Source organism: Xiphophorus couchianus, chromosome 11 (genome assembly GCF_001444195.1).
Source record: "Xiphophorus couchianus chromosome 11, X_couchianus-1.0, whole genome shotgun sequence".
NCBI classification, from domain to species: domain Eukaryota; kingdom Metazoa; phylum Chordata; class Actinopteri; order Cyprinodontiformes; family Poeciliidae; genus Xiphophorus; species Xiphophorus couchianus.
In genome coordinates, this window is record NC_040238.1 from 25440768 (window position 1) to 25464741 (window position 23974).

The 23974-nt window shown below is 39.2% G+C and overlaps 2 protein-coding genes across 2 annotated transcripts; one reads left to right on the forward strand and one right to left on the reverse strand.

Annotated features, from left to right (window-relative positions):
- The first annotated feature begins 1513 nt into the window (after positions 1-1513).
- On the forward strand, positions 1514-16744 carry rps6kb1a (ribosomal protein S6 kinase b, polypeptide 1a). The gene is made up of 15 exons (XM_028031334.1): positions 1514-1918; positions 2780-2823; positions 5104-5224; positions 8022-8090; positions 8253-8400; positions 8528-8585; positions 8855-8955; positions 10093-10183; positions 10271-10361; positions 10479-10586; positions 11254-11316; positions 11399-11476; positions 11650-11757; positions 13782-13894; positions 14815-16744. The coding sequence occupies exons 1-15, from the start codon at positions 1847-1849 to the stop codon at positions 15077-15079; spliced, it is 1530 nt and encodes a 509-aa protein (XP_027887135.1). The 5' UTR covers positions 1514-1846; the 3' UTR covers positions 15080-16744.
- A 268-nt stretch (positions 16745-17012) lies between these two features.
- On the reverse strand, positions 17013-21256 carry rnft1 (ring finger protein, transmembrane 1). The gene is made up of 9 exons (XM_028031335.1): positions 21070-21256; positions 20280-20752; positions 20124-20200; positions 19927-20027; positions 19176-19329; positions 18924-19082; positions 18718-18783; positions 18502-18603; positions 17013-17780 (listed from the first exon to the last, which is right to left on the reverse strand). Exons 1-9 carry the CDS (start codon positions 21093-21095, stop codon positions 17646-17648), a joined length of 1293 nt encoding a protein of 430 aa, XP_027887136.1. The 5' UTR covers positions 21096-21256; the 3' UTR covers positions 17013-17645.
- Positions 21257-23974: the final 2718 nt, after the last annotated feature.

The window sequence follows — 23974 nt, forward strand, 5'->3', positions numbered from 1 at the left end:
GAACACAAAACAGTGTGTTGATATGCAGAATGATTGGGGGGTGGAGAGTGAATAAAAACAACACAAAACCGACCTCAAGTCATCACACGGAACCTCCACTGTCTACTGGTGTCTAGTCTGCTGCTTTTCTCAGCATAAACAGAACCGAGAACACACGCAGAAAACAGATTTTGTCATCCATCGGAGCTGGTCTTTATCACAAGGCAACAGAAGTAAAACAAACCCTGTGGATGGGATTGAAGCCAGTGGTCAAAGTGAAGCTGCCCAGCAGGGGACGTAGGGGGCTTTCCTCAGGCAGGAGGAAAAAAAAAAAAACTTTAGGTGAACCCCCACCTCTCTACCTAACCACACAAACCCACAGTAAAAGAAGCTGCGGTGAGAACTGGCCTTCCAGATTCAAAACTGTGGACAAGGAGGGGATTTCATATGAAAATTGTTTTATTTTTTCACTGTGATATCAGGTCAGATGAAGTGTAAATAAGTTGCTTTGTAAACAAATCTTTATCAGTCAGCGTTGTCTGCCGCCTCCACATTACATCAAGTGTAGTGAAGAGAAGCAGCAGATGCAGGCCAGATGCTAGAGATTTCAGTCATATATGCACCTAACCAGTTTTCATGTTAATTCTGTCATCATTGGAAACCATTTTGTTTTTTAGGTTCAATCGAAAGACTTCTTCATGAAACTGAAGGGGGAGGGGGGGGGGGGCGACATTAACTGTATAGTTTTAGAATATGGGAAACTACAAATCAAGTGTTTCTCTTTGTTTTTATGTCTTCAACTTCAACTAGTACACTAAGAGACTCTTTGGTTCCAGAAACTCACCAAGCACAATTTAGGACTGAGCTTTGACCTTTGACATATTAGGATGAAAGATTTATCTTAAAAGTAGCAGGTGGGCTTATTTCTCAGCCTCCAGAGAAAAAACAATTCTAGTTTCTGAGCTATAAAGATAAAGGGACATTTTATATTGTGTTTACTTTGTATTTTGAGAACAGGTGCTGTTCTAATAGAGATTCCTCAAGCAATATGTAACATGTAATAATTATAAATGTTTTAAACAATGTATTTAAATCAGGTTGATCTGGTTGCCTAATACAGAATTCCATGCAAAAACTAAAACTGGAATATTGTATTTGTAATAAAGACTTGGTTGAACTGCATCTCCTCTGTCTCAAGATTGTGTTTCTTAAGGACTCTTACATGTCCAATAAAGCTCTTGACCACTAGAGGGAGCAACCAACATTGGTTTTCCGGAAATTCAAGCAAGTTCGGGGACACATTGGCATGTAAAAGGGTTATTTGCATTACTCAGTAATGTAGGGTGCTGAAGAAAAAAGTGCTGTAGACATGTCCAGGCATTTTGCGCATAAAAATAATGGAAGCAATAGAAATAAAAAAAAAATCTTTCGCTGCTGCCATCTCCTGGTAGGACCAATATGATATGATAAACTTCATGCTTTTAAGAATAAATAAATAAATAAATAAATAAATAAATATTATTAAGCACTGTTAAAAAAATAATGAAACGTTTAATTGTTTACGACTTTGAAATGAAAACACCTAATTGGATGCCTAAAAATATACATGTATACTTTGGTTTATGACAGAATAATTACTTTTTGACATGAGGTTAGAACAGTAGCTCAATTTCATTTTTGCGAAGTCAATTAATTTTGATCGGCGCGGCGCACAGTAGCGTCGCGCCGCCGCTATGTGTTGTTTTGGTTAGCTTCGGCTAGCTTCATGCTTTCCTCTGTAGCCGGTTGTTGCGGTGATGGCTCTCCCATGAGGTGGGAGAGCGGGACTGCTTTTCTCTGATTAAACATTGACTCGAGTGTCGCTGACATGGCCGGGGTTTTCGACATAGACTTGGATCAACCGGATGAGAATGTCTCTGACGACGAACTTGAGGATGGGGTGAGTTTATTGCTGAGCCCGCCGTTTGCTAGCTAACTAACTAGCACTTGGCAGCTTTGCGGCCTGTACTGCTAATCTCAATTCCACGGCTTCCATTATCGGACATTTCATTACTCGCCTTTGCCTCTTAAGTTTCGCTTATGTTTAAACTTTTATAACATAATGCTGTGACAGAATTACAGGCATATTCGAACCGCTTCCTGTGTCTGAAAGGTTAAGGTTTTTATCGATATTGAATGTAGGCACTAGATTTGAGCTGAACCCTGCGGTTAGTTTAGCTCAGTAAAGCACACAGTAAAGTTGTACATAAATTCTCAGTAAATAATTAATATGGAGCTTATACTAGATCAAGTAAGCTGAAATTCAAATTCGTGATATTGCAAAACAACATAAGTGTTACTCATAAAACACGAATACTTGTCCGACAATAGAGGTACATGCGCTTTGATGCTTTATATTAGTGTCTGACACCGCTACGTGTATTACCATGTAAATGGGCGTTAGATAAAGTTCAAACCTATTTACCTTGAAATATAGTTTATTTTGTAAATAATTTTGCGAAATTAATTATTACTATACTGAGTAACAGCATGTCATTATGCTAACATGTCTGTCCAAAATCTCTGCAGTGTTAGCTAGTTTCCCTTCCACTTTTTACTTCAGCGTCATGTTAGAAACCCCCCTTTTTGTTTTTGTTTTAAATGTAACTAAATATGTATGGATTTTATTTGTTATGAATACGAACCGAATTTGTTTTTTTAACTTGCTTGGAAATGACTCTGCATTAGCTTCAAGTTAGCATGTATATTGGCTTTAATGTTTGTTTACATTGTTGTGTTTTGTTGTCGCTTTTGCTTTCAGACCCAGCATGGTGAATACATGGACCAGTGCAGCAGCTTTGAATTGTAAGTAATGATTCACTGCAACCTGACTGATTTGGTCAGCAGTAGCAGCTACACTTTTAACACTGACCTTCCCATACAGTGGAGTTAAGCTCAATTTATTAATATGATTTTTCATATTGATCATTATATGCTCAAATTACTTTATTTTATAAGTTCATCTAATGGCTGAATGCACTAAATGTCTCTGAGAAAGACTGGGACATTTCCAGCAGTAACATTAACAGCTAAAACACCATCAGAGGGTTCTTTCGCATCTTGGATCATGTTATTGAATAATTAACTAGCAGGAAAACTTCAGCTTTGTGGTTTTCTGTAATAATCTGTGCACAATCCTGATGGAAAGCGTCTTATAGTTGTTTAAGCTGCAGCTGAAGCTCCTGAAGCTCCAGTTTAATAGAATCAAATTGAGTTGGATTCAATTCAGATTATTTATATTGCACCGATTACTCCAGATGTCTTCTCGAGGTGCAATTTTTATGCAGTCTTGGAAGCCCTTTGAAGAAAACTCTTTGGTTTTCTGCTGTCTCACTGTCAACTGAAAGATCCCAGCGAATGGGCTGTTGCATTGTGGGATGCGATAGAGTAAAAAGAAAGAAAAAAAAAAGTAAAAAATTGTGCCACGTTTTTTATTATTATTATTATTTTGTAAAGCATAAAGCAATTCAAAACTGTGAAGACGGCTCTCTAAATAATGCGCTGTTCTTCTCAGAGAATTTTACCTGAAATATTACCCAGAAACACACTGATATATTAAATTCTCCATATTTCCTCCTAGCTCAGAACACTGAAACCGTGTCTCAGTGAGACTGACCTGCGTAAATAAAAGTTAAATGATTACTGATTACATATCAGTACTAGGGAGGCAAGTTATCGATTAAAGAGTTAATCTAAAGTTGATTAATCTAATTGACTGACTCAACGATTAATTGATATGCGACTATTTTCTTAAAAACCTGAGCTTTCTCTTGAATCGAGAAGGTCAATCGTCTTTTTTTGACATGAAGGGAAAAAAGTTTTATAACACTAAATTAAAAAAAAAAAAGTAAATCATATTCTACCCATTTTTTATGTCATTAGTGTCAAATACTGACTGAATACATACATAATTGTGGTTTTCTCACAAGATTAAACTTACATGTATTTATAAAATATAACACAGAAAGTCACAAGTTTGCTGAAGCTAAAAATATTAGATGAAATATGTGAAATACTAAATACCCAAGACTTTATCGCCTTTGAGGTACATTAATCGTTTTTGATTGAGAAGTTGATGCTGCTCCGTCATGCAGCACGACTGAATGAGCGTCATTAAAGCGAAACTTAAGGAACTTATCTAGTTTTGAAATAAATCTAAATAAATCTAAAAATATTTCAAAACAGAATCGGATAAAGTGCATTTTTCATTCCACCCCGAACTCTGGGCCGTTTCTCTTTACCGTTCTGGTAAGGCCACCATCTTTAATTCTGGCTTCGCTCAAGGATGACCAGCGGCGCCCTCTGCTGGATGGCGGCCAAACTACAACACTAAAAGAACGTCTAATCGGACGTTATTAGTTTGATTGGAACTAATTTTAATCTCGTAAACCATTAATTGACAGTTAATTGTAAGTCGATTAATTGTTTGCATCCCCAGTGCTGATATATGCTTTCTAGAAACGCATGTTGAAGCTGTTCCGTTTTCCACTGGGCTTCATCTCCTCATCTCATCAAGCAGCAGGAATGCTTACACAAATTATCCTTCAGAGAAGAAAACGTTGCTGGCTTTTATGAGTTAAAAGTAGTAAAGCTGTTCCTTTCACGACTATTAAAACATCCTAATTAAACACCAACTGTTTAATAAGGTCAAGAATTTTTTTTTTAAAAAGTTACTTTTTTTTTTGCAGTTCTTGGTGTTTTCTGGTACTTTTTACAGACATGTCTGAATAAAGCAGCGAGGAACATTAACCATTCTTACTTTAACAGACTGATCAGCAGTTTAATGCTTTAATATTGTTACCGTGTCTTGAAATGCTTTTCAGACCTTTCAGTAGGCTAGCAACGGTTCTGGTTAAGCAAAAGAAAACACACACAAACACAAGTCATTTTGTTTCACTCCAAAACAAAAATAAGAAAAATGTGTGGGAGTGAAAATTTTAGCTGTACCCACTCACCTCATTTAGTCAGCTTTTGTTTTTGTATTTCTTTTTTTTTTTTTTTTTTTTGCAAATTAGTAAGGTTTTGCTCATGTTTAATTCTTTGTAAGTACTGCCTGGTAACTTGTTTTCAATTTTTGTTTTCCAGCAACATGGACGGGTGTGAAAAGTTTGAGATCTCAGAGAACAGCGTAAACAAGGGAACGGAGCAGATTGGACCGGAATGCTTTGAGCTGCTGAAGGTTTTGGGAAAAGGTGGCTATGGAAAGGTGAGGCTTCATATTTTCTGCTCTCCCTCGACCTTTTCCTTTTGATGGATTACTTTTCATTTTACATTTTTGAGTCGATCACAGTGAGGTTCGGTAGTTTTCCTCTCATTTTCAAGCTTTTGCTGAAATAGAGAACACGACAGTAGTCCAGAGTGATCCCAGTCGGTGGGGGATTTTTACACCAAAGGGGTTTGTTACAGGAAATGTCAGCACAGTTTTACATTGTCATTGTTGTTTATCAACTCTGCAGTTCCACTACGTCAATATTTGTGTTTGTGGTTAAAAGAAAAAACAAAATGTTTGGACCCTGAACCATCAGATCTCATATTCATTACGTTCCAAAAGTATGAATAGCTTCTGAATTCTTACACATTTTGTCATGTTAAAACCACGAACTTGTTTTTATTTATTTTTTTTGCAAATTCTGAATTTAAATTTGTTTTTAGGCCCATTTACTCACATCTCGCCATAAAAAACACCATCCCTACTTCAGAAAACATGGTGGTGGCAGCATCATGCTGTGGGGGTACTTTTGAGTGGTTTGAGCAGGACAGGACAACTGGAAGAAAAGTAATAGATGCTGCAGAAGACCTTTGATTGCAGCGGAGAATATCCTCTCACCATGTTAATAACCGTAATCATGCAACTACAGCTACAGTTAATTGGTTTAAATAGAATGGACCAGTCGAAGTCCAGAACTGAGGTATTTTTTTCTATTTGTTTAGAATAATCTGCAAACATTTCAACTTGTGTTTTTTTTTTTTGTATAATATAATTTCTGCAACAAGGCAGTTTAAAGTGCTTTACTCCATTAAAAACGTACATTAACCGATTATGAAACAAGCAGTGAATAATACATTTTGTCAAATGTCATCAGCAAATCCAGTTGTTATGAATCAAAGACAGTTCTAAACTGGTGGGGTTATTTTTAGACTTGACTTAAAGAACGTCAATGTTTCAGCAGGCTTGCAGTTTTCTGGAAGTCCAGATATGTGGAGCACAGAAACCGAGTGCTGCCACACATTTCAGATAATTTTGGTGAAAAAAAATAAAATAAAATTACATTGCACATTCATGTGCTCTTTTTTTGTTGTTGAACATCACAGAATATCTTGCGGTTGTAACAGAACGTGTGAGAAAGTTGAAGCAGCAGGAATATATATATGGAAGTTACTGGAAGGCTCCTCTGCTGCTGTAAATGCTTTTGGCGTAGCGACGGCGCCCTGTTGCTACGCCAGTCCTGGAAGCGGTGAGCCGTGTCCTCATTGGTTTATTTTTGTAATAGCAGGGATGGGTCTTAATCATCACAGGAAGTGGAAAAAACGTGAAAGTCAGAGCAGTTACTTGTTGCTGACTTCGATGAATCGTTCTGCTTAACAGCAGATTCCGACGTCATTTCAAGTGGAAATCCCCCCAGTTTGTCTGGAATATGTCTAATTACGCTCTAACCTCGGATTATTATCTAATCGTCGTGTCTACTTCTGGTAAATGAACTTAAACTTATTGCAGTGGCTGGAAACGTTGCTGCTGCTGTTGTTGTTGTTGTTGTTATTGTCGTCCTCCACCCCCTGCTCCGGTCGGCCCTCACAGCGAGCGCAAATACCAGCCAGATGCATTAAATAAACTACCTGTGTTCTCGTTGCGATGACTGCATAGTTTATTACTGGGACATGGCTCATGATTAACCGCAGCTCACATCAGCCATAGCTATTACGTCTTCAGGAAACATTGTTTACAGCTGGCAGGTCCTAGAAATACCTGGTATGTAATTGCTGGTTGTGTTTTAAAATAATTGTGGTGAATCTGGTGGAAATGCCTCAAGGGCGAAACACCGCCGCACAACACGCGCCGCAGCAGTAACTTCTGTGACACTCCATTATGTTCCTTCAAAGAGCAGAACTTGCATGAATCCACTCGATTTTATTCCTGCTCGCTCCACGCATGACGCTGCAGTTCCAGTTTTCTCCAGTTTTCTCCAAAATCATGTAGCTCTGTTTGATATTAATGCTTTCCTGTTCTATGGTGTGATTTTAATTTGACAAGTAATTTGGTTTGCATTTGATGTTGTCATTCCAAATGGTGCAACTCTGCCACCTGCTGACGTAAATCAGCTCCTGCAGGTCTTTGAAACGTTAGTTAAGCCTGCTGCCAAGAATAATCACGATAGATTAAAGTGAGCACTGTTATGACGTATGTTTCTTTTCAAGGGAAATTTTGTTTGTAGAGACGTAATCCATTTTATTTACGGTTCCAGTTGTGTGTGGTTTTTGATACTGTTTATTGTTTTTGGTTGTTGTTTTGGATATTTAAGATATCTTCCAGTTTCAGAGTTAAATGTTCTTTACAAAATGAAAGTTTATTGGTACTTAAAAGTGCAAATTTGCATTATCATGCTATTATCAATGTCTTACTTGAAAATGGTCTCAAAATAACGACATGATTGTTTATTGATAAATGGCTTTTGACATGATGAATGTTTTGTTTTCTGTTTTCTATGTCTTTTTAGTAAGTTGTTTTATGTTTTTCACCTTTTTATTTTATTATTATCCTTATTATTACTATTGTCTCGGTTTATTATTATCTGTCCCTAGTGTAAACATGTTGTTGTTTTGCGTTTTTTAGTTGAAGCTAAAGAGATTTGACATTTAGATAGTGTCCTACATAACAGTATATTAGAATAGAAAACCATTTTAAAGCCTTCGCACAGTGGTGAGCTCATAGTGCTGCATTGCTGGTGTGTTTTCAGCTTCAGACTGACTGATTCTTATCGCTTTTGAATTATAATTTTTTTTTTCAGGTCTTCCAGGTTCGCAAAGTGACAGGCGCTGCCTCTGGGAAAATCTTTGCCATGAAAGTTCTAAAGAAGGTCAGTGGATCTACTTTCTCTAGTTTCCTCTCATACGTCAGAGGCAACCTCTAATCTGCACGCGCAAAGCAAATATACTCAGCGGGGAACAATCAGTGGGTTATTATTCCGTGCATAGTCGAACTCTTGAGCAGCGCAGCTCTTGTTTCTCTTCCTTCCCAGGCCATGATTGTGCGTAATGCAAAAGACACAGCACACACCAAAGCAGAGAGGAACATTTTGGAGGAGGTGAAGCATCCCTTCATCGTGGACCTCATCTATGCCTTCCAGACTGGAGGAAAGCTCTACCTGATCCTGGAGTATCTGAGCGGTAAGCACGGCGGATTATAGCTCATGTTCTGCCATGGTTTCTATAAATACGGGGCATAACGTACTTATCAAACATTGGGTAAGTTTATTTGTGTAACAGATCTTGAAACAGATTGTGGTGACTGCAGGTGGAGAGCTCTTTATGCAGCTAGAAAGAGAGGGGATCTTCATGGAAGACACGGCGTGGTGAGAAAAATCTCCAGCTGCAGACACTGAAAACACATTAATTAGAGGGGGGGAACATGCAAAAGTCTCCACAGTCCTGTTAAAAATCCAGGTTTTTGTGATTTTAAAAAGTCAGACCAAAAGAAATCATTTGAAAGGTATTTTCACGTTTGATGTAGAAAATCAGCTAAGGGATTTTGGCACTCCCCTAATTTTTGCCAACTGTTTTTGTAACCATTTGCTAAAATTACGGGTTTCCGCCGTTGCTAAAGTGTTTTTGCCATTGACAGTTTCTATCTGGCGGAGATCTCCATGGCGTTGGGTCATCTGCACCAGAAAGGGATCATCTATAGAGACCTGAAGCCTGAGAACATTATGCTCAACAACAACGGTACAGACAGCTCCCTAGACTGAGGAGTGCAATCACGTTCACACACTTTTAAAACATCTGTACGTTGTGCTGAAGACCTTTTACGGGGTTTGAAATTAGAAGCATGGAAATATTTATCAAAGTGCAAACTTTTGGAGTAGAAGCCGACATGTTGGATACCAACTTCTGGTCACTGATTGTGACTTAACAATGCCGTGTTAGTTGCCGTGGGTGATATGGACTTCAGGTTTTATTACGATGCCGAGTTTTGCCCGGAAAATCTGCTAAGCCCACTTGTCGTGTTTTTCTATGAAAAATATTAAACAGGAAATGTGAAAATATTCCTGCATAATTATGTTACTGGAAGACATTGACAATGTTTAAAGATACAACTGTTGTCTTAAAAACAATAAACAAAAAAAACCAATATGATTAAATTTGGCCGATTTTTTTCACTTATAAAAAATGGAAAAAATTATAAATGGAAAACGCTCAGCCAGTGGAAGTAGTAGTTTTTAAAAAAATCAATATTTGAGAATTATTGACCTAAAATAAGTTCTTATATCTTGCTGAAAAGTTAGTTTTGTCTTATTTCAAGGGTACTAAGATATTTGCACTCGAAACCAGGCAAAAATACGTGGTAAGATTGAATGTTTTTTCAGTGTTCGTGAACAGAATTGTTTTCTTGTCGAAAGTTGCGCTCATCTCCACCTGCTGCCAGCTTTGCGTAAGCTCTGCGCTGGTGGCAACAACATCCCCTCTCGTTTAGAGAAGATCCCAAAGTCTTGTTCACGGCAAAATGGAAGCCTGGTGTCCTAAATTTTCAGAGTTTACATTTGGTGCGTGTGTTTCTTCAGAGGAAAACCATGATCCCAAAACACATCTGGTCCGGTTTGCTATCAGATTGAAAACATTGTGCGTTATCCCCATAAAAGCTCCTGGCGCAAGTTAGCAAAACCCGGCATTTGCATCTCTGCCAAAACCTTTTGACCATGGCCGTGCGCATTCTTACATCTGACGTTGATATTTGTATCACGTGAGGAACCTGATTCGAATCAGTTGTGAGTGCACCAAACTCACAGGCCTCCGTACTTTAACGATTTATTGATCACCTGACGTCTAGGTGGCTTCTGAAGCAAGTCTTCTTCTGCTTTGCAGGACATGTGAAGCTGACAGACTTCGGTCTGTGCAAAGAGTCCATCCACGACGGAACGTACACCCACACTTTCTGTGGAACCATCGAGTACATGTACGGTAGTCTGCTGTCCTGCAGTCCCTGTGGATTAATTTGAGCTGCAGATGTTGAGGCGTGTGAACGATGTCCTTCCTTCCTCAGGGCTCCGGAGATCCTCATGAGGAGCGGGCACAACCGCGCAGTGGACTGGTGGAGTCTCGGAGCGCTCATGTATGACATGCTGACTGGAGCAGTAAGTCTGTACCGATCTCCTTTATTTATTTATTTTTGTTTGTTTTTCATTGCTCAACTCTTGAAGTAACAAATCCAAGAAGAAAAGATTAGTTTCTGACCAACCTTTCTCTGTCAGCCTCCGTTTACAGGTGAAAATAGGAAGAAGACGATTGACAAAATCCTGAAATGCAAACTCAGCCTTCCACCTTACCTCACATACGAAGCCAGGGAACTCCTGAAAAAGGTGAGCTGCTCAATGCCTCGCTAGAACTGATGATTATCTTAGCAATAGGTTAATCTATTGGTTATTTTGTCGATTAATCGGATAAAAAAAAATTCCACAGATTATTTTTATTTGACCATTGGAGACTTTTTTTATACAATGTTAGAAATACATGAGAAGATGCAAATAAATAATTAAATTAGTTTTCTACGTAAGAAAATAAACAATTCATTGCCTAAAATGCAACAACACAATATTCCTTTAGTAAATCTGATCTGAGTGAAGGCAAAACAAAGGTGTTTATATTTTAAAAAGCAAAATATATTTATTTTTGTACAGTTTTTGCTTTCTGCTTTGAATTGTCGTTTTTGACTCTGTATACTCGAGTTAACGATTAATTGATTATTAAATTACTTGACAATTATTTCAACAACAGATTAATCACGATTAAACGGATTAATCGTGATTAATCGTTTCATCCCAACCAGAATGCTTCAACCTGGTGGGGATGAAACTCTACCACAGGTCTGAAAAAGACTGTATTTGATTATTGACACCTGGCAAATTTATCAATGATAGGGGTGGGGGGGGAAGAGGGGAGTTTCATTCCGGGAAAACTGTGGAAATAAAAACGTAAAAATGTCTAACGAAGCTGGGAAATCCCCTCTCCAACCTGTTTTCTTCCCAGCTGCTGAGACGAAATGCCTCAACACGACTCGGCGGTGGATCCGGTGACTCTGCTGAGGTCCAGGTAAACACATCCATCTGCATCCTGAAGGTTGAAACACTTCGCCTGTGGTGTATCTGAAGGGAGAAATGACGTTTCCTTCCAGGCTGACCCGTTCTTCCGGTTTATAAACTGGGACGATCTCCTCGCTCGCAAAGTAGAACCTCCCTTTAAACCATTTCTGGTGAGTCTTTTTTTAAATTTCCTCTCCATTTTACTGCTAACAGTTTTGCTAGTAGAAGCTTTACAGACATTTCTACAAATAATATCCCAGTTTTGTGACAGGCTTGTGTCGTAGAAATCAATGATGACCCCTTTTAACTGCGCGGTGATTAACAGTTTGGCTTCTCCTGGCAGCAATCAGCTGACGATGTCAGCCAGTTTGACTCCAAGTTCACCAGCCAGACTCCAGTGGACAGCCCCGACGACTCCACGCTCAGCGAAAGCGCTAATCAAGTCTTCCTGGTGAGTTCGAAGTGCCAGACGGAGCGGCACACCGTCTTGGTTAGAGAAGTGCTGGGTGATAAATAGGTCTTATTTTTGCTCTTTTTAAAAAATATTTTTTAGCTCAGAGTGATCTTAGCACGCAGAGGGCCGCCATTTTGTTTGACAAACGTATTTTACAGCTTCTATTTATGTGGACTTTGAATTCAGGTCAACTCTATGATGGAATATTTGGGCCATGCTCAGATTTATTTTATGAGAATAAAATCATAATGTTACTAGAATACAGTCGTATTAATACGCAAATAAAGTCGCGTATTAATTAAATTAATTAATTTAATTAATTTAATTAATTTATATAACTATATTATAACGACTATATTACCAGGATATAGTCGTAATATTCAGAGGATGGAGTGGTAACTCAAAAAAATCATACACCCCAAAAAATAATTACCTGAACTTTTTTCTCATTAAAGTGACTTTTTTTATTATTTTAAGATGTTCTTCTGGTAAAATTGCGTATTTATTCTGCTATTATTATGACTATATTCTTGTAATTAAACTAAAATCTTTGTGGCCTGGCTCCAATACTCCGTGGTACAACCTGTGGTAGGGGTGCACTGATAAATCGGCCCCAATTTTCCTTAAGTTTGGGAGAACGGTGATCAGCCAATCTCTGTTGCATATGAAGCTGATATTCTTTGCTGAGAGAGAGAACTGACAGACCAGCACAACCTCTGACTTCTGGATGTGCGCGGTTAACAATAGCCCTGAGTGTCTTCACATCCTTAAAGTCTTATATCCATGTAGCAAAAGTTAAGGCTTTGAAATGTCTTAACTTCATTTTAAAACGTTAGTTGACCTTAAATTGTTTTTGCAGTGTTCATGAACAGAATTGTTTTCTTAAATTTTGTCTGGGCATGACTTTTTAAAACTGAATATTCTGCTTTGTTTTGTTTTTTTTCTCAGGACTTTTCTGTCAGGCAAAAAGTTTAAGTCACACTCAGGCATCTTCGCTGTGTTTGCTAGCACACCTGTGCTAGCTAACTAGCTTTTTCTTTTGCATCTATCACGAGTTGGCTAGATAGACAATGTTTGTTCATTTCTGTTGAGGTACAAGTCTTAAAGTCCAATTATACGGGTCTTGTAAAGTCCCGTATGACCCGCAGAGACGCTGTGGTCACCCCACTGTTGCCAACTTGTTAACTTATATATTTAGCAAGTTTTTAAGACAAAAATAATCTGAATCAGTAGGTCAAGATTTTTAAAGATCATCCATCGACCACAAAACTGCACTTGGGCAGAGAAATGGTTTCCTCCACACAAAATCACACAGCTATTATAACATGTAGGAATAAGACCGATTGGTTCTTCTGTCAGGACAGATCAAGCTTTAAACTGTCTGACTCATGTCAACAGTAACCTTCTTGGTGGATCTCTAGCAACAAAAAAAAAACAACCCAAAAAACATTATTGCCACTTAAGTGTCGAATGGCTTATACTTTATTGATGTATAAGCCATGTAGTCATCGTCTTTGGCGAGGACTACAGCAGAAGAAACAAATCCAACACGATGCCTCCTGACCCTTTCAGCTCCCTGAAGGCACCATCATACAAGGAGATCTGCTGGATGCTGTTGACAAAAATTCTTGTTTCCTTCCTAAATCTTAAACTTAATGTCCCTGATTTCAAGTATAAATCCCAAACTGTCTGCGATTTGGTTTGCATTTATTCTGCAAGTAAACGTAGAAAAGAAAACGAGCAGTTTTGTCCGTAATGTCTCTCCTGTTTCTTTTTCACCGATCATTGTCTTACGAGAACCGGTTAATGCCTCCCATGTGTTTTACACACACAGACAGACACCCCCGCCTTCCCTCCCGAGTTTTCCTGGAAGCTTCTCGCCCTCTTCCACCACATTGCATGTTATGGTTTACTCAGTTTCATTGCTCATCATCAGCTGTGGGTTGTTTTTGGAAATCTGGTCTTTGAAGAGGTGGGACTCAGATGTCTCTCTTGTTTGTTGTCCCTCTCCTCTGCTGCAGGGTTTCACGTACGTAGCTCCGTCTGTGCTTGAGAACCTTAAGGAGAAATTCTCCTTCGAGCCAAAGGTCCGCTCCCCACGGAAGTTCCCTGGAAGCCCAAGGACACCTGTGAGGTAACTGTGCTGTTTTTGTCTTGGGTTTTGTTGAATCACCTCGGTCTTTGACAAGTTTTTCCAAAACAAGTCTCCCCCTCGTTGATGACTCATTTGCTGACTGTGTAAATGTAGCTCGCTGGGCCTTGCTGCAGCTGTGGTCAGAGCATAGTTAAGTAATACGTTTGCTCTGAGTCTGTAGATACTCCGATTTCCAATCATTGGCTTTTCTAAAGTTGCTCAATTAGCTGATTCTGTTTTCTGTTAAAGAACTGTTGCTGAACTTCGATCATCACGTAACCAGTCAATTGTCCCATTCGGATCGTAGCTGTGCAAAACTCAGTATGAATCACTTTGCCCTTTCTCATCATCCAGCTTTATCCATCAGAGTCTCAGGTCCTTTGTGCTTTCAGAGCAGACTGTTGAGATAGCAGAACTAAAGGGGGCGGAGCTTACAACCTCGCAGCGTTTCCTTCATTGTAGGCTTTTATTCTTTTATTGAAAGCATCTGCTATCTGCATCAGATTGTTTGTATGCTAATTATGCCAGTAACAATGTGTTTCTACAACAAAGTAGTAAGGCCAGACTAAGAATTTATTTACTTTTTAAATTATGAGAATAAAGTCAATATTATGAAGAAAAAAAAAGTCGTTTTAATGAGAAATAAAGCTTTGATTCAGTTATCAAGATCTGATGTTACCAGTTCGGCAAGTCTTTGTGTTTTGTTTTGTTGTTGTTTTTTTTTAAATAGGCCATTTTGGTTGTTTGAAAATCCCGCTACTGATAATATTTTGATGCTGATGTGTTGAAAGAGAAAGCATTTCCTGATTTGTGAAACCGATACCAAAACTGTGGCGCTGGCTTAATGATATCCACAAAGCTAACACTGACCACCTTCACCACATTCTCCAGCATTTGTCACTTCTTCTGTGGTTCCACAGTCCGGTGAAGTTCGCCAGAGGGGACTGCTGGCCCCACGGGCCCCCGCTGACCGATGCGCCAGCCCTGCTCTCCCTCAGCAGCTCTATGGACCAACCCATGGAGGTTTCCACGCCGGAGCAAATGGACACGAGCAGCGGCTTCACCACAGAGACCTCCGCTCCCCTTCCCATCAGGCATCCCTCCGGCCTCCACGCGGGGTCCTACAAAAAGCAGGCGTACCCCTTGAACTCCCGGCGGCCAGAGCACCTGCGAATGAACCTATGACACTCGGCTTATCTGTGAACTCCTCTCCTTTTTGCTTTTTTATTTTATTTTATTTCATTTTAGATCGTTTCTGAAACTTTTTGACTGACCACTTTGACGCAGATCACCAGCTCTTCCAGCAGCGCCTTCTCCACTGGCGGTGGTCTCGGTTGAACTCGGCCGGCATTATATGATTTTACTGGTGCTCTTTTAACTGCGGATCTGCACTGTTTTTTCCTACAATGTTCTTTTTCTAGGACAGAAAGAGTTTATTTCTCCTTTAATACGCCGTTTTCAGGCGATTTAAAAACATGCTTTGGGATCACGTATTTAGTCGTTAAACCTATCAGACGGACCAATCATCAATCCCTGTTGTTTTTGGGTCAGAGTGGGTAGGTGCTTGATGGTAAAAAAAAAAAATTATTTTAAAAAGCATCTATACAAAGAAGATTTCCATTCCCAGTCATGAGCAAACGCTGGCGCTGCTTCTTGCCGTGTAACTGGAATGTTTGCCGCTGGGCTTTTCTGCAGAAGCGGCTTTGTTTTGAATGTAAACGTTCCAGAAATTTTCATCTTCATCTTCTCCACTTCCTCCATGTAATGACTCCCGAGACTGTAATCCAGTGCGGTGTCATTGTTTTGTGCAGAAACAGGTTTTCAGTGTTAAAGGGAGAAATTTTTTTATTTCATTTTTTAAAATTATTTTTGGAAGCTGTGTTGTACGAACTGTGGAGCTAAGCCATTTGACCCCCTTCTTATATCAAACTGACCGCATGGTGGGTGGCAGATTCCCCGTCTCTCGCAGTCCGAACACTTGGGAATTTCCTAAACGGGCCAAACGCACTGTTCCAATTAGCCTGCTGCTGTTGTTTCTGGGAAATTTTGGAAAACAACTGAAGAATCACCGAGTTATCAACATTGAATGTTTTGTCCATATTTTATATGTATATTTTTTTTATCATACTGACACTGTTGTACTTTTTTTTTTAAATTTTTCTTATTATTTGCATCATTTATGTTTTTGTAAGCAGTGATCAAGGCTGCAACAACAGATTAGTGTTTGACTGAACTGACTTTATTTCATATAGATTCCTGTACTCCAATCAGTCACTCCTCTTAGTTTATTTTTAATTTATTTCTAGTGCCATTTTGCTTCCACTGCATTAAGCACTCTATGCAAAATGACGTATTTATAATGTAGTATTAAGAGCTACAGAATGTTGGGGTCTTTTTCTCACAGTAATGATGTACAGTGTAATTTTTCTTTCCATTTAACTCATCTTTTAACCTCTGATGGAGCTGGTTTTTATTTAATATTGGCAGTATTTATTTTGTGAAACATTATTACATCCATAAGGGATATTTAAAGTAAAAAATAGTTTTTTCTAAGACTGTTTTATTGCAGATATAAACCAATGGGAGTGGCATTGTGCCTTTAAGTTGCAGTGTACATGATTGATGTACAGTTAGCTGTAAATGGGATTAGCTTCTGGATTAGGCTTGGATTGATCCCCAACTTTCACTCTTAACAGATGTGCACTTCTTTGCTGTCCAACATTGGTGTGGGACGTTCTGACTGGAACGACTCTAAAGCACCTTCCACATCTCGTCAGCAAATCTAGGAATGGCAACATGTATCATGTACATAACGGAATCAGAATTAAAGCAATGGTTTGTAAATCCTGACGGCTCGATGGATTGCTTGGCATGCACAGTGGAGGGAGACGGCAATAAAGTTTTCCACGTTTTTTTAGTGTGGAAATCTGTACAAATAAATTGGAAAACAATTTTGAGGGGAAAAATAAACCGAACTGAACATGGTTGGATGAGTGTTGGTGGCCTTAAATACTTTTGCTTCATCAGAACGTCACATTTTTACAGCAAACGGAGCAAAAGCTGTTGGATCAGCGGAAATCTTCCAACAAATCGACACGTCAAATTTGCACAAAGAAAATCAAATGTAAATCTTTATTCAGATAATTGATGAATAAAAGTGAAGTTATTTTAATACATAAAATAGAGCCCAATCTTTGGTCTTTACAAAAAGAGTGAAGTCACCCCCATAGAAAAATAATTTATGTGAAAATCAATCTCAAAAGTTGGAGTTTAAATCAGACATGAAAAAAAGCACACCAAGATCTTTGCCCAGAGTAGAGGTTTGCCTTGTTTTACATTTATCAGTTCACCAGTGCTGGATGGAAAAAAAATAAAAAATTGTGTATTTGTTCCGAGTTTTAAATACTTGATGTGATTCTTTTAGTATCCCGTGTCGTAAACTATTCCAGCAGAATCAATTCCGACACCTGGAAGGTTTATTTTGCCATAAAAGGTGAAACAAAAGTGACTACTACTCAAAAGGAAACTGAAAGTACATTTTAAAAAAATACTTTATGATGCCCGTCAGATTTCTCTGGAAGAAGAGACGAACGGGTAGAAAACCACGCCACCTTCAGGAAGCCTCGTCCACTGAATAACGCGTGTTCAACAAACGCTGGTAAGGTTTGGAAAGGAGAAAAAAAAGCCGGATTATAGAAAAATTAATACCCCTGTCCCACATGCACACACTTGGTGGTCTGTGCCTGGTGAATCAATAAATCTGCAGGTGAGGAGAAGTCGCTCCGTCCCTCCACTTGTACACCTTGTCTGTGATGACGGTGCGGCAGAGCGGGCAGCTCTTCTCCCGGTTAAACCACAGAGCAATGCACTTGTCACAGAATACGTGCTGCGCAGGAGAAGAAGAAAAGCAGGTTAGCAACTTCTACATTTGCAGCACTCCAGCAACTTGCTCCATGCGTTTTGCTGCATTAAAAAACATTTACTAAAATGTGTGATGATTTGGTTTTCGGATTACTAACAGATTCTTGCATTGTTTTGGTTTTGAGAACTTTAAATAAATAGTAACTATCTAATTGAGATATTAGTTCTCATGCTATTTTATATTATATCATAATTTGATACACCAATATTGAGTGATCCAAGTCATAAAAAGTATTTAAAAACTATTTCTGCTGATGCAGAACGAAACAATACCCAGTTTTTGTTAGGGATGCATCGATCCACTTTTTTCACTTCTGATACAGATACCGATATCTGAGGTTCATTATCACTGAATTGATTTAAAACGTTTCCTTTTTTTAAACACAGAAATAAATTAGTTAGACATTTATTTGATAACTCTGCACCAACACAGCACACTTAGATACATCAATAGCTTCACGAGCTTGGTCAAACATGTAAAAATACCTGGAACAAACCTTTCAAATTCTTCAGAAAGTGGAATTAGGAATTTTAAATTTAATGTAAAATACATATAATATGACATCACTCAGATCAGGACCAGACATAAATATCGAATCGGTGCATCTCTAGTTTTTATACATCTGAATGACCTGGCAGCTACTGATTCTGTCTGCATTAAGCCAACTTGTGTTGTTTTCCTTTACCTGGCAGATGAGAACCCGAGGGTCTCTGTATTCTCCTTGGCAGATGGGACACACGTCTCCAGCCTCACTGCACTGAGCTCGTGTTGCTGCAGAGCCTGTATGCTGGAGCAGCATTAAAAATATGAAAAAAATATGTGTGAGCCGCACACACACACATCTGTTTGGAAGCCGTGGTTGTTACCGCTTCGATGAAGAGAGAAGGTGTTTAGCACTGACCTCGCCTGCTAGAAATATCCTTACAGTTTTCAGTAAAGATGTCCGCTGGTTGTACAACCCCAAAAGCTAAAAACGGGAAATGTTCAATGTAACAGAAATCTAGACTTTGCTTCAATTTCTTTTTAAATCTTTATTTAGGGTTACAACATCAAAAACTAGAGAGAGGAAAATAGTCACTATAACGCAGCATAAATCTAGAGACCCACCTTCAGTATGAGGTAGAATAAAGCCAACAGGACCCCAGTTGTGAGCCCAGAGACCCCATCAGAGTCCTGGTAGCTAACCAGGTAGCGGAACCACAGTGGAACAGGCGCTGTAGCTTGGTGCACTTGACCCAGTTCCTCAGTCAGCATCAGCCACCGGCCCTGTACACGGAACAACCCCTCAGACACAACCGCTTAACATGAATCAGCTTTTTCTTCTCTTAAACTACAATCGAAGAAACCTGCCGGTCATACCTGGGTTCTGTAGGTAACGAGTGCTGACGGAACCAGCAGGATAAGGCACTTTATTCCCATAAAGAGGAACTTTATAATGAAGTTGGTGATCCCGACTGCCCAAAGGATCTCCCAGAAACCCAGCGGCTCGATGGTTGGACTCAAGAAGATGAGGCTGGAAGGAAGTTGATATTCGAGTTACACAACGTAATGCTGTTATAGTTCAGACTTGGACTTCTAAAGGCTTGCAAAAGTACCATCCGGGAAAGAATCCTGTAACGTTTTTCTCACAGTTATGCGTTACTTTATGCAGTGGCGCCCCTAAATTAGTTATTGAAATTACTATTTCAATAATCAATTCTTCATAATTAATCAGATTTATTTTTTTCAATGCTGTTATGTATAAAGAGAGATTTTTTTTTCACCTGGTCTATGAAGATTTTCTGGGGGTGCCACTGACTTTATGTTTATCACATGCTATCGATAAAATACAGAACAAAGTTCAAAGAATACGAATACTTCGGCAAGCCACTGAGTCAGCTGCTCCTCTTAGGGATAATGTATCTGAAAAATAATACAGATCAATACTGATGGGGGCTCACCAGAGTGTCTCCTCTTAAGTTAGTCTTTAGGTTTTACAGCATAAAGGGACAATTTGCACCTCGGGTCCATACTTTTAGTTCTATGTTTGGGAGAATATCACGGTTTTTAACCAAATGTCTCTTCCAAAAACATTTTAAAAGAAAATGTGAAACAAGTGAGTAAGCCTTACGAGAAGTAAAGTGTCTCTGAGAGAAAAGTGTAGTACAGCAGGAGCGTGGAGGAGATGAGGAAGACAAGCAGCCATATGCAGCGCAGCTTCGAGTGACGATCCTGTAGGTGTGCAAAGGAGGAACATTTTCTGGGATTTTGAAAGCAACGTTGATGAATGTATCGTTCTGGAGCTTGGAAACTAACACTGGAGCTTACCTGAAGAAAGACTTGAGTTTGAATGTTTTTATTCACATATAAAAAAGTTGTCAGGAGGCCCACACCAACTGCTAAACCTGGGAGAAGAAGAGAAAGCGTACCGGTTGACCTGTGCTCACAATTTACACTAATATTGTTATCCCAACTCGTCCTCACCCAGAACATGCTGTATGACCAGCTTAGCGCACAGTATGACGAGGAAGGGAAGACTTTTTTGGATCCAACGGAACAAGCAGCGAAGCTCAGTCAGCGAGGCACTGGGCTCGCCAGAGTCCCCGTCAGGGTCGGGTGGGTCAAGCTCAGGCTCTGAGTTAGAGTGGAGCTGCCCCCGACTGTGTCCGTGTGAGTGGGGGTGGGCGTGCGAGTGCGTATGGGAGTTGACCCTGGACCTCCTGGACGATGCGCCTCCATTTGAGTCTCCAGAAGCCCCGGTCATGGATACCCTGACCTCGCTGCTGTCAGCGTTGGAAGCAGCAGCAGCAGCAGTAGCAGTAAATGGTGTCCCAGTGAGAAGCTCTGGTTGTAGATTTAAGGATAAACCGTTTCCTGCAAGAACACCCCGTTCACTTGGATTAGGCTGCATTACAGCAGGAGACTCCCTCAGTTTCAGTGCTCTTTTGGAATCACGCCTAGAAGGAAAACAGACCTGTCAGACAGTGTGTGATGTTCATGGTTCTGCAGCAGAAAATTATGTAAGTCAGTATTTATTTATATTTTTTACTTATTTACTCAACTGTCTCGCCATATTTAATAAGACTGATTAACAAAGTGACCAGCAAATACCCAAATAATGTTTTCAGGAGTGATTTCTATTAACGCTAGAAACTAATTCAGATACTATCCACTTTAGCAGCTCGACAGATAACACAGCTAACACTTTCCTCACCACAGCTAGCTGTTAGTAGCTAACAGCTGTTTCCCATCAGTTCATAAAGCTCCAGCTCACCTGTCATTCTGAACCCGCAGCTTCATGATAACCTTCTGGCCGCCATTTAGTACAAAACCCGGGTTTCCAAACGAAAGAAACGCAAAACTAAACGAAAACAAAAAGCAAAGCTGAGCTGCTAGCTTCTAAGCTAAGTGGTTCATGTAAGACATTTTGACGTCGAAAGCGTCACAGACTTCTTTTCTCTCCGGTCTCTGCGGGTGTAAAATGTAGCAATACCACCACCTACCGGAAATGTTTTGTAACTACAACTCCAACCTTGTAACAACCGAAATGCATCGGTTGCATCGGTAAAAGCAAAGCAAATGCTTTGCTTTTATGAATTACAGATTTGTTTTAATCCACAGCCATACATTTCTGACACTATTGGGGACCACTGCATGGTTCTGCTGGAGAATATAATTCTTATATTATATAAACATAATAGGTTTAACAGATGAATGCTGGTTATCTGTCGTTTCTTTTGATTAGACATCGTTTCAGTTTTGATGTTCTTGTTTGAAAACAAATCACTTCAGCTATTTATGTACCACCAGTCCATAAAAAATGCTGTCATACTGGCATGTTGCAAGGCAAACAACTTCAACTCATATCTAAAAGGATAAAAAATTAGACTGGAATCGTCAACATTCCAGTCTAGTTTTACTTCACCACACACAGTTTTAACTGGAAACTGATCAGTGAGCTCCAGCCTCCTCTGCATTTCCCAACGCAGACTAATTTTTGTTATTCCACATTGTCTGACAGACAAACGGTAACACTGAAATTGTCAACTGACAACCAAAAAGGTGATCAGAGGCTCTCTCTCAGAGATCTGCTATTATACACAACCGCCTTGATAACACAACCAACAGGTCTACCTGAGCACTCAACCTCGGATTTGTTGTTCATGGTCTGACAAACTTTGCTCCCTGCTAGACCTAGATGTTTTTGAGTGAAACACTTTGAAAATGGCTGGGCAACCACCGTTTACCATCTAAAAAAAAATATAAGGAACAATTTAATGCCACAAGTATCTCAAAAAGTGTAGTACTAAAAATATATATATCTTAAAGGGAAAAACACAAAGTTATATGATGCAATGGTTGAAGAGTATGAATTATTAAGGCACAGTAGAAGTTATTTTTTGAATTTTATGTTAGGTATTAAACATCTGGTTTAAGGAGTTTATGAAATGTCTATATCAAAAGCATGTTTTTATCGTGTACTGTCTGAATACACAATTATCATAGTTATTTTACAGAAGTTAAAGACATTTATGTGACTGGAATTGGGATAAATAAATGTAACTGATATAAATATAAATATAACTCTCTTACACAAGGAAAAGAAAAGATTTTTGTTGTTATAATGAGTCAAAAGAAGCCCAAAGTTACCAAATGTCAAAAGTAGAAGTTTAATTCCAACCTCTGCAGTGAATTAGATGGGAGAACCAGATTCCCTTGGAAACTAGTATGCGCTGCTCCTGGGTCCTTGTCATGTACTTGTTTTAAAACTAAAATCTGAAAACACAGGAATTCAAACGTTTTCTTCTTTTACTTTCTTTTGAGAATTCATAAAAAATTTAATTCTAACTTTTTCCCTAAAAATTTTTACCTTTTGTTTTTTGAATTCTCGCTGTAATCACTTTATTCGGTATTTTATTTTAGACATCAGTAAAGTAACCTCTATTGACCAGACAATATGATTGGTGCTTTGATTGGGCTAGATAGTGAGCAACACAAATATATGGAGTTTCTTTCCTCCAGTGGCATTTATTTGACAGTCAGTTTACAGGAAAGTAGGTTAGAGAGGGACAAAGGTCAACGGGTCGGGACTCAAACCTGTGGTGGCCATATGGAGGACTAAGGCTTCTGTTTATGGGTCACACACTTTACCCTTGCCCCCCTGTTGTGTAGTCTCCATAATATTTTAAGATGACACTTTATGTTTTAGTGAAATGATTTGTTGTGGCAATAAGCAAGGTTAACTGATTACCTTCCAGTGATTAACCGTGATCCTTTAAGGCAACTTTCAGTTTCAGAGATTGTTTTTTTTTTTCTACCTTTCCTTTACCTGGACAGAGTCGGATCTGGATATCCATCACGGTGGTAAAATGAGGTTAATGTCTTGTGGCTGTGTGAGCCGTTCCCCTGCTTTGTTCTCCTCTCAGTAATTGTGTTATTGCCCGACAGAATTGTCGGTGGATCTGTGCTGACCCAGTCAAGACATCTTAGACGAGTCTGTGGAGGGAGGTTAACCTGACATAGAAATTGCTATCTGCCAAGATGAATGGAGCTCACCAGAGAGCAGATGAGGAGAGCAGTGACCTGACATCATTTCTGACAGATTCTGTGCATCCCCAGCCATCTTTCGCTGCTCCTCTCCTTCTTCATGGTGCCAGCTGCCTCCTTCTGTCGTTCTGGTCCTGCCAGACAGTCACAGAGGTGCAGTCAGCACATAAATGTCTGAGGGTGAGAATTCATTTCATTTCAGCTCAAAAATATATTATTTATACACAGGGGAAGTTGAATGTTGTAACTTATATCATCCAACAACTATATTCTAAGGGTTGTGGTTGGTGATGCTGTGGGCAGAAAGGCTCTCCAGTAGCAGTCAGTGTTGCAAAAAATCTGAAGAAACCTCTTACTGAAGTCACTAACTAATATGTATATGTATACAATGTATATATATATATATATATATGTATGTATGTATGTATGTATGTATGTATGTATGTATGTATGTATGTATGTATGTATGTATGTATGTATGTATGTATGTATGTATGTATGTAGCCCCTGATTACAGGCGTGCTCTCTAACTGAACGGGGTTTATATTTTCCCAACTACATTCCTCCCATTCCTCCACCAGAACTGAACTGATGGGTCATTGTTACTCACATTTACGTATTCCTTCAATTTC

Bases quoted from the DNA above. Each gene is read 5' to 3' on its own strand.
- rnft1 (XM_028031335.1), bottom strand. From the start codon at position 21,095: ATGAAGCTGCGGGTTCAGAATGACAG. The intron at 20,753-21,069 runs GTGAGCTGGAGC...TTTTCCTTCTAG, and splicing joins CTGCGGGTTCAGAATGACAG to GCGTGATTCCAAAAGAGCAC. The intron at 18,784-18,923 runs GTGGGTCTCTAG...TCCCGTTTTTAG, and splicing joins TATTCTACCTCATACTGAAG to CTTTTGGGGTTGTACAACCA.
- rps6kb1a (XM_028031334.1), top strand. From the start codon at position 1,847: ATGGCCGGGGTTTTCGACATAGACTTGGATCAACCGGATGAGAATGTC. The intron at 2,824-5,103 runs GTAAGTAATGAT...TTTGTTTTCCAG, and splicing joins CAGTGCAGCAGCTTTGAATT to CAACATGGACGGGTGTGAAA. The intron at 13,895-14,814 runs GTAACTGTGCTG...GTGGTTCCACAG, and splicing joins AGCCCAAGGACACCTGTGAG to TCCGGTGAAGTTCGCCAGAG.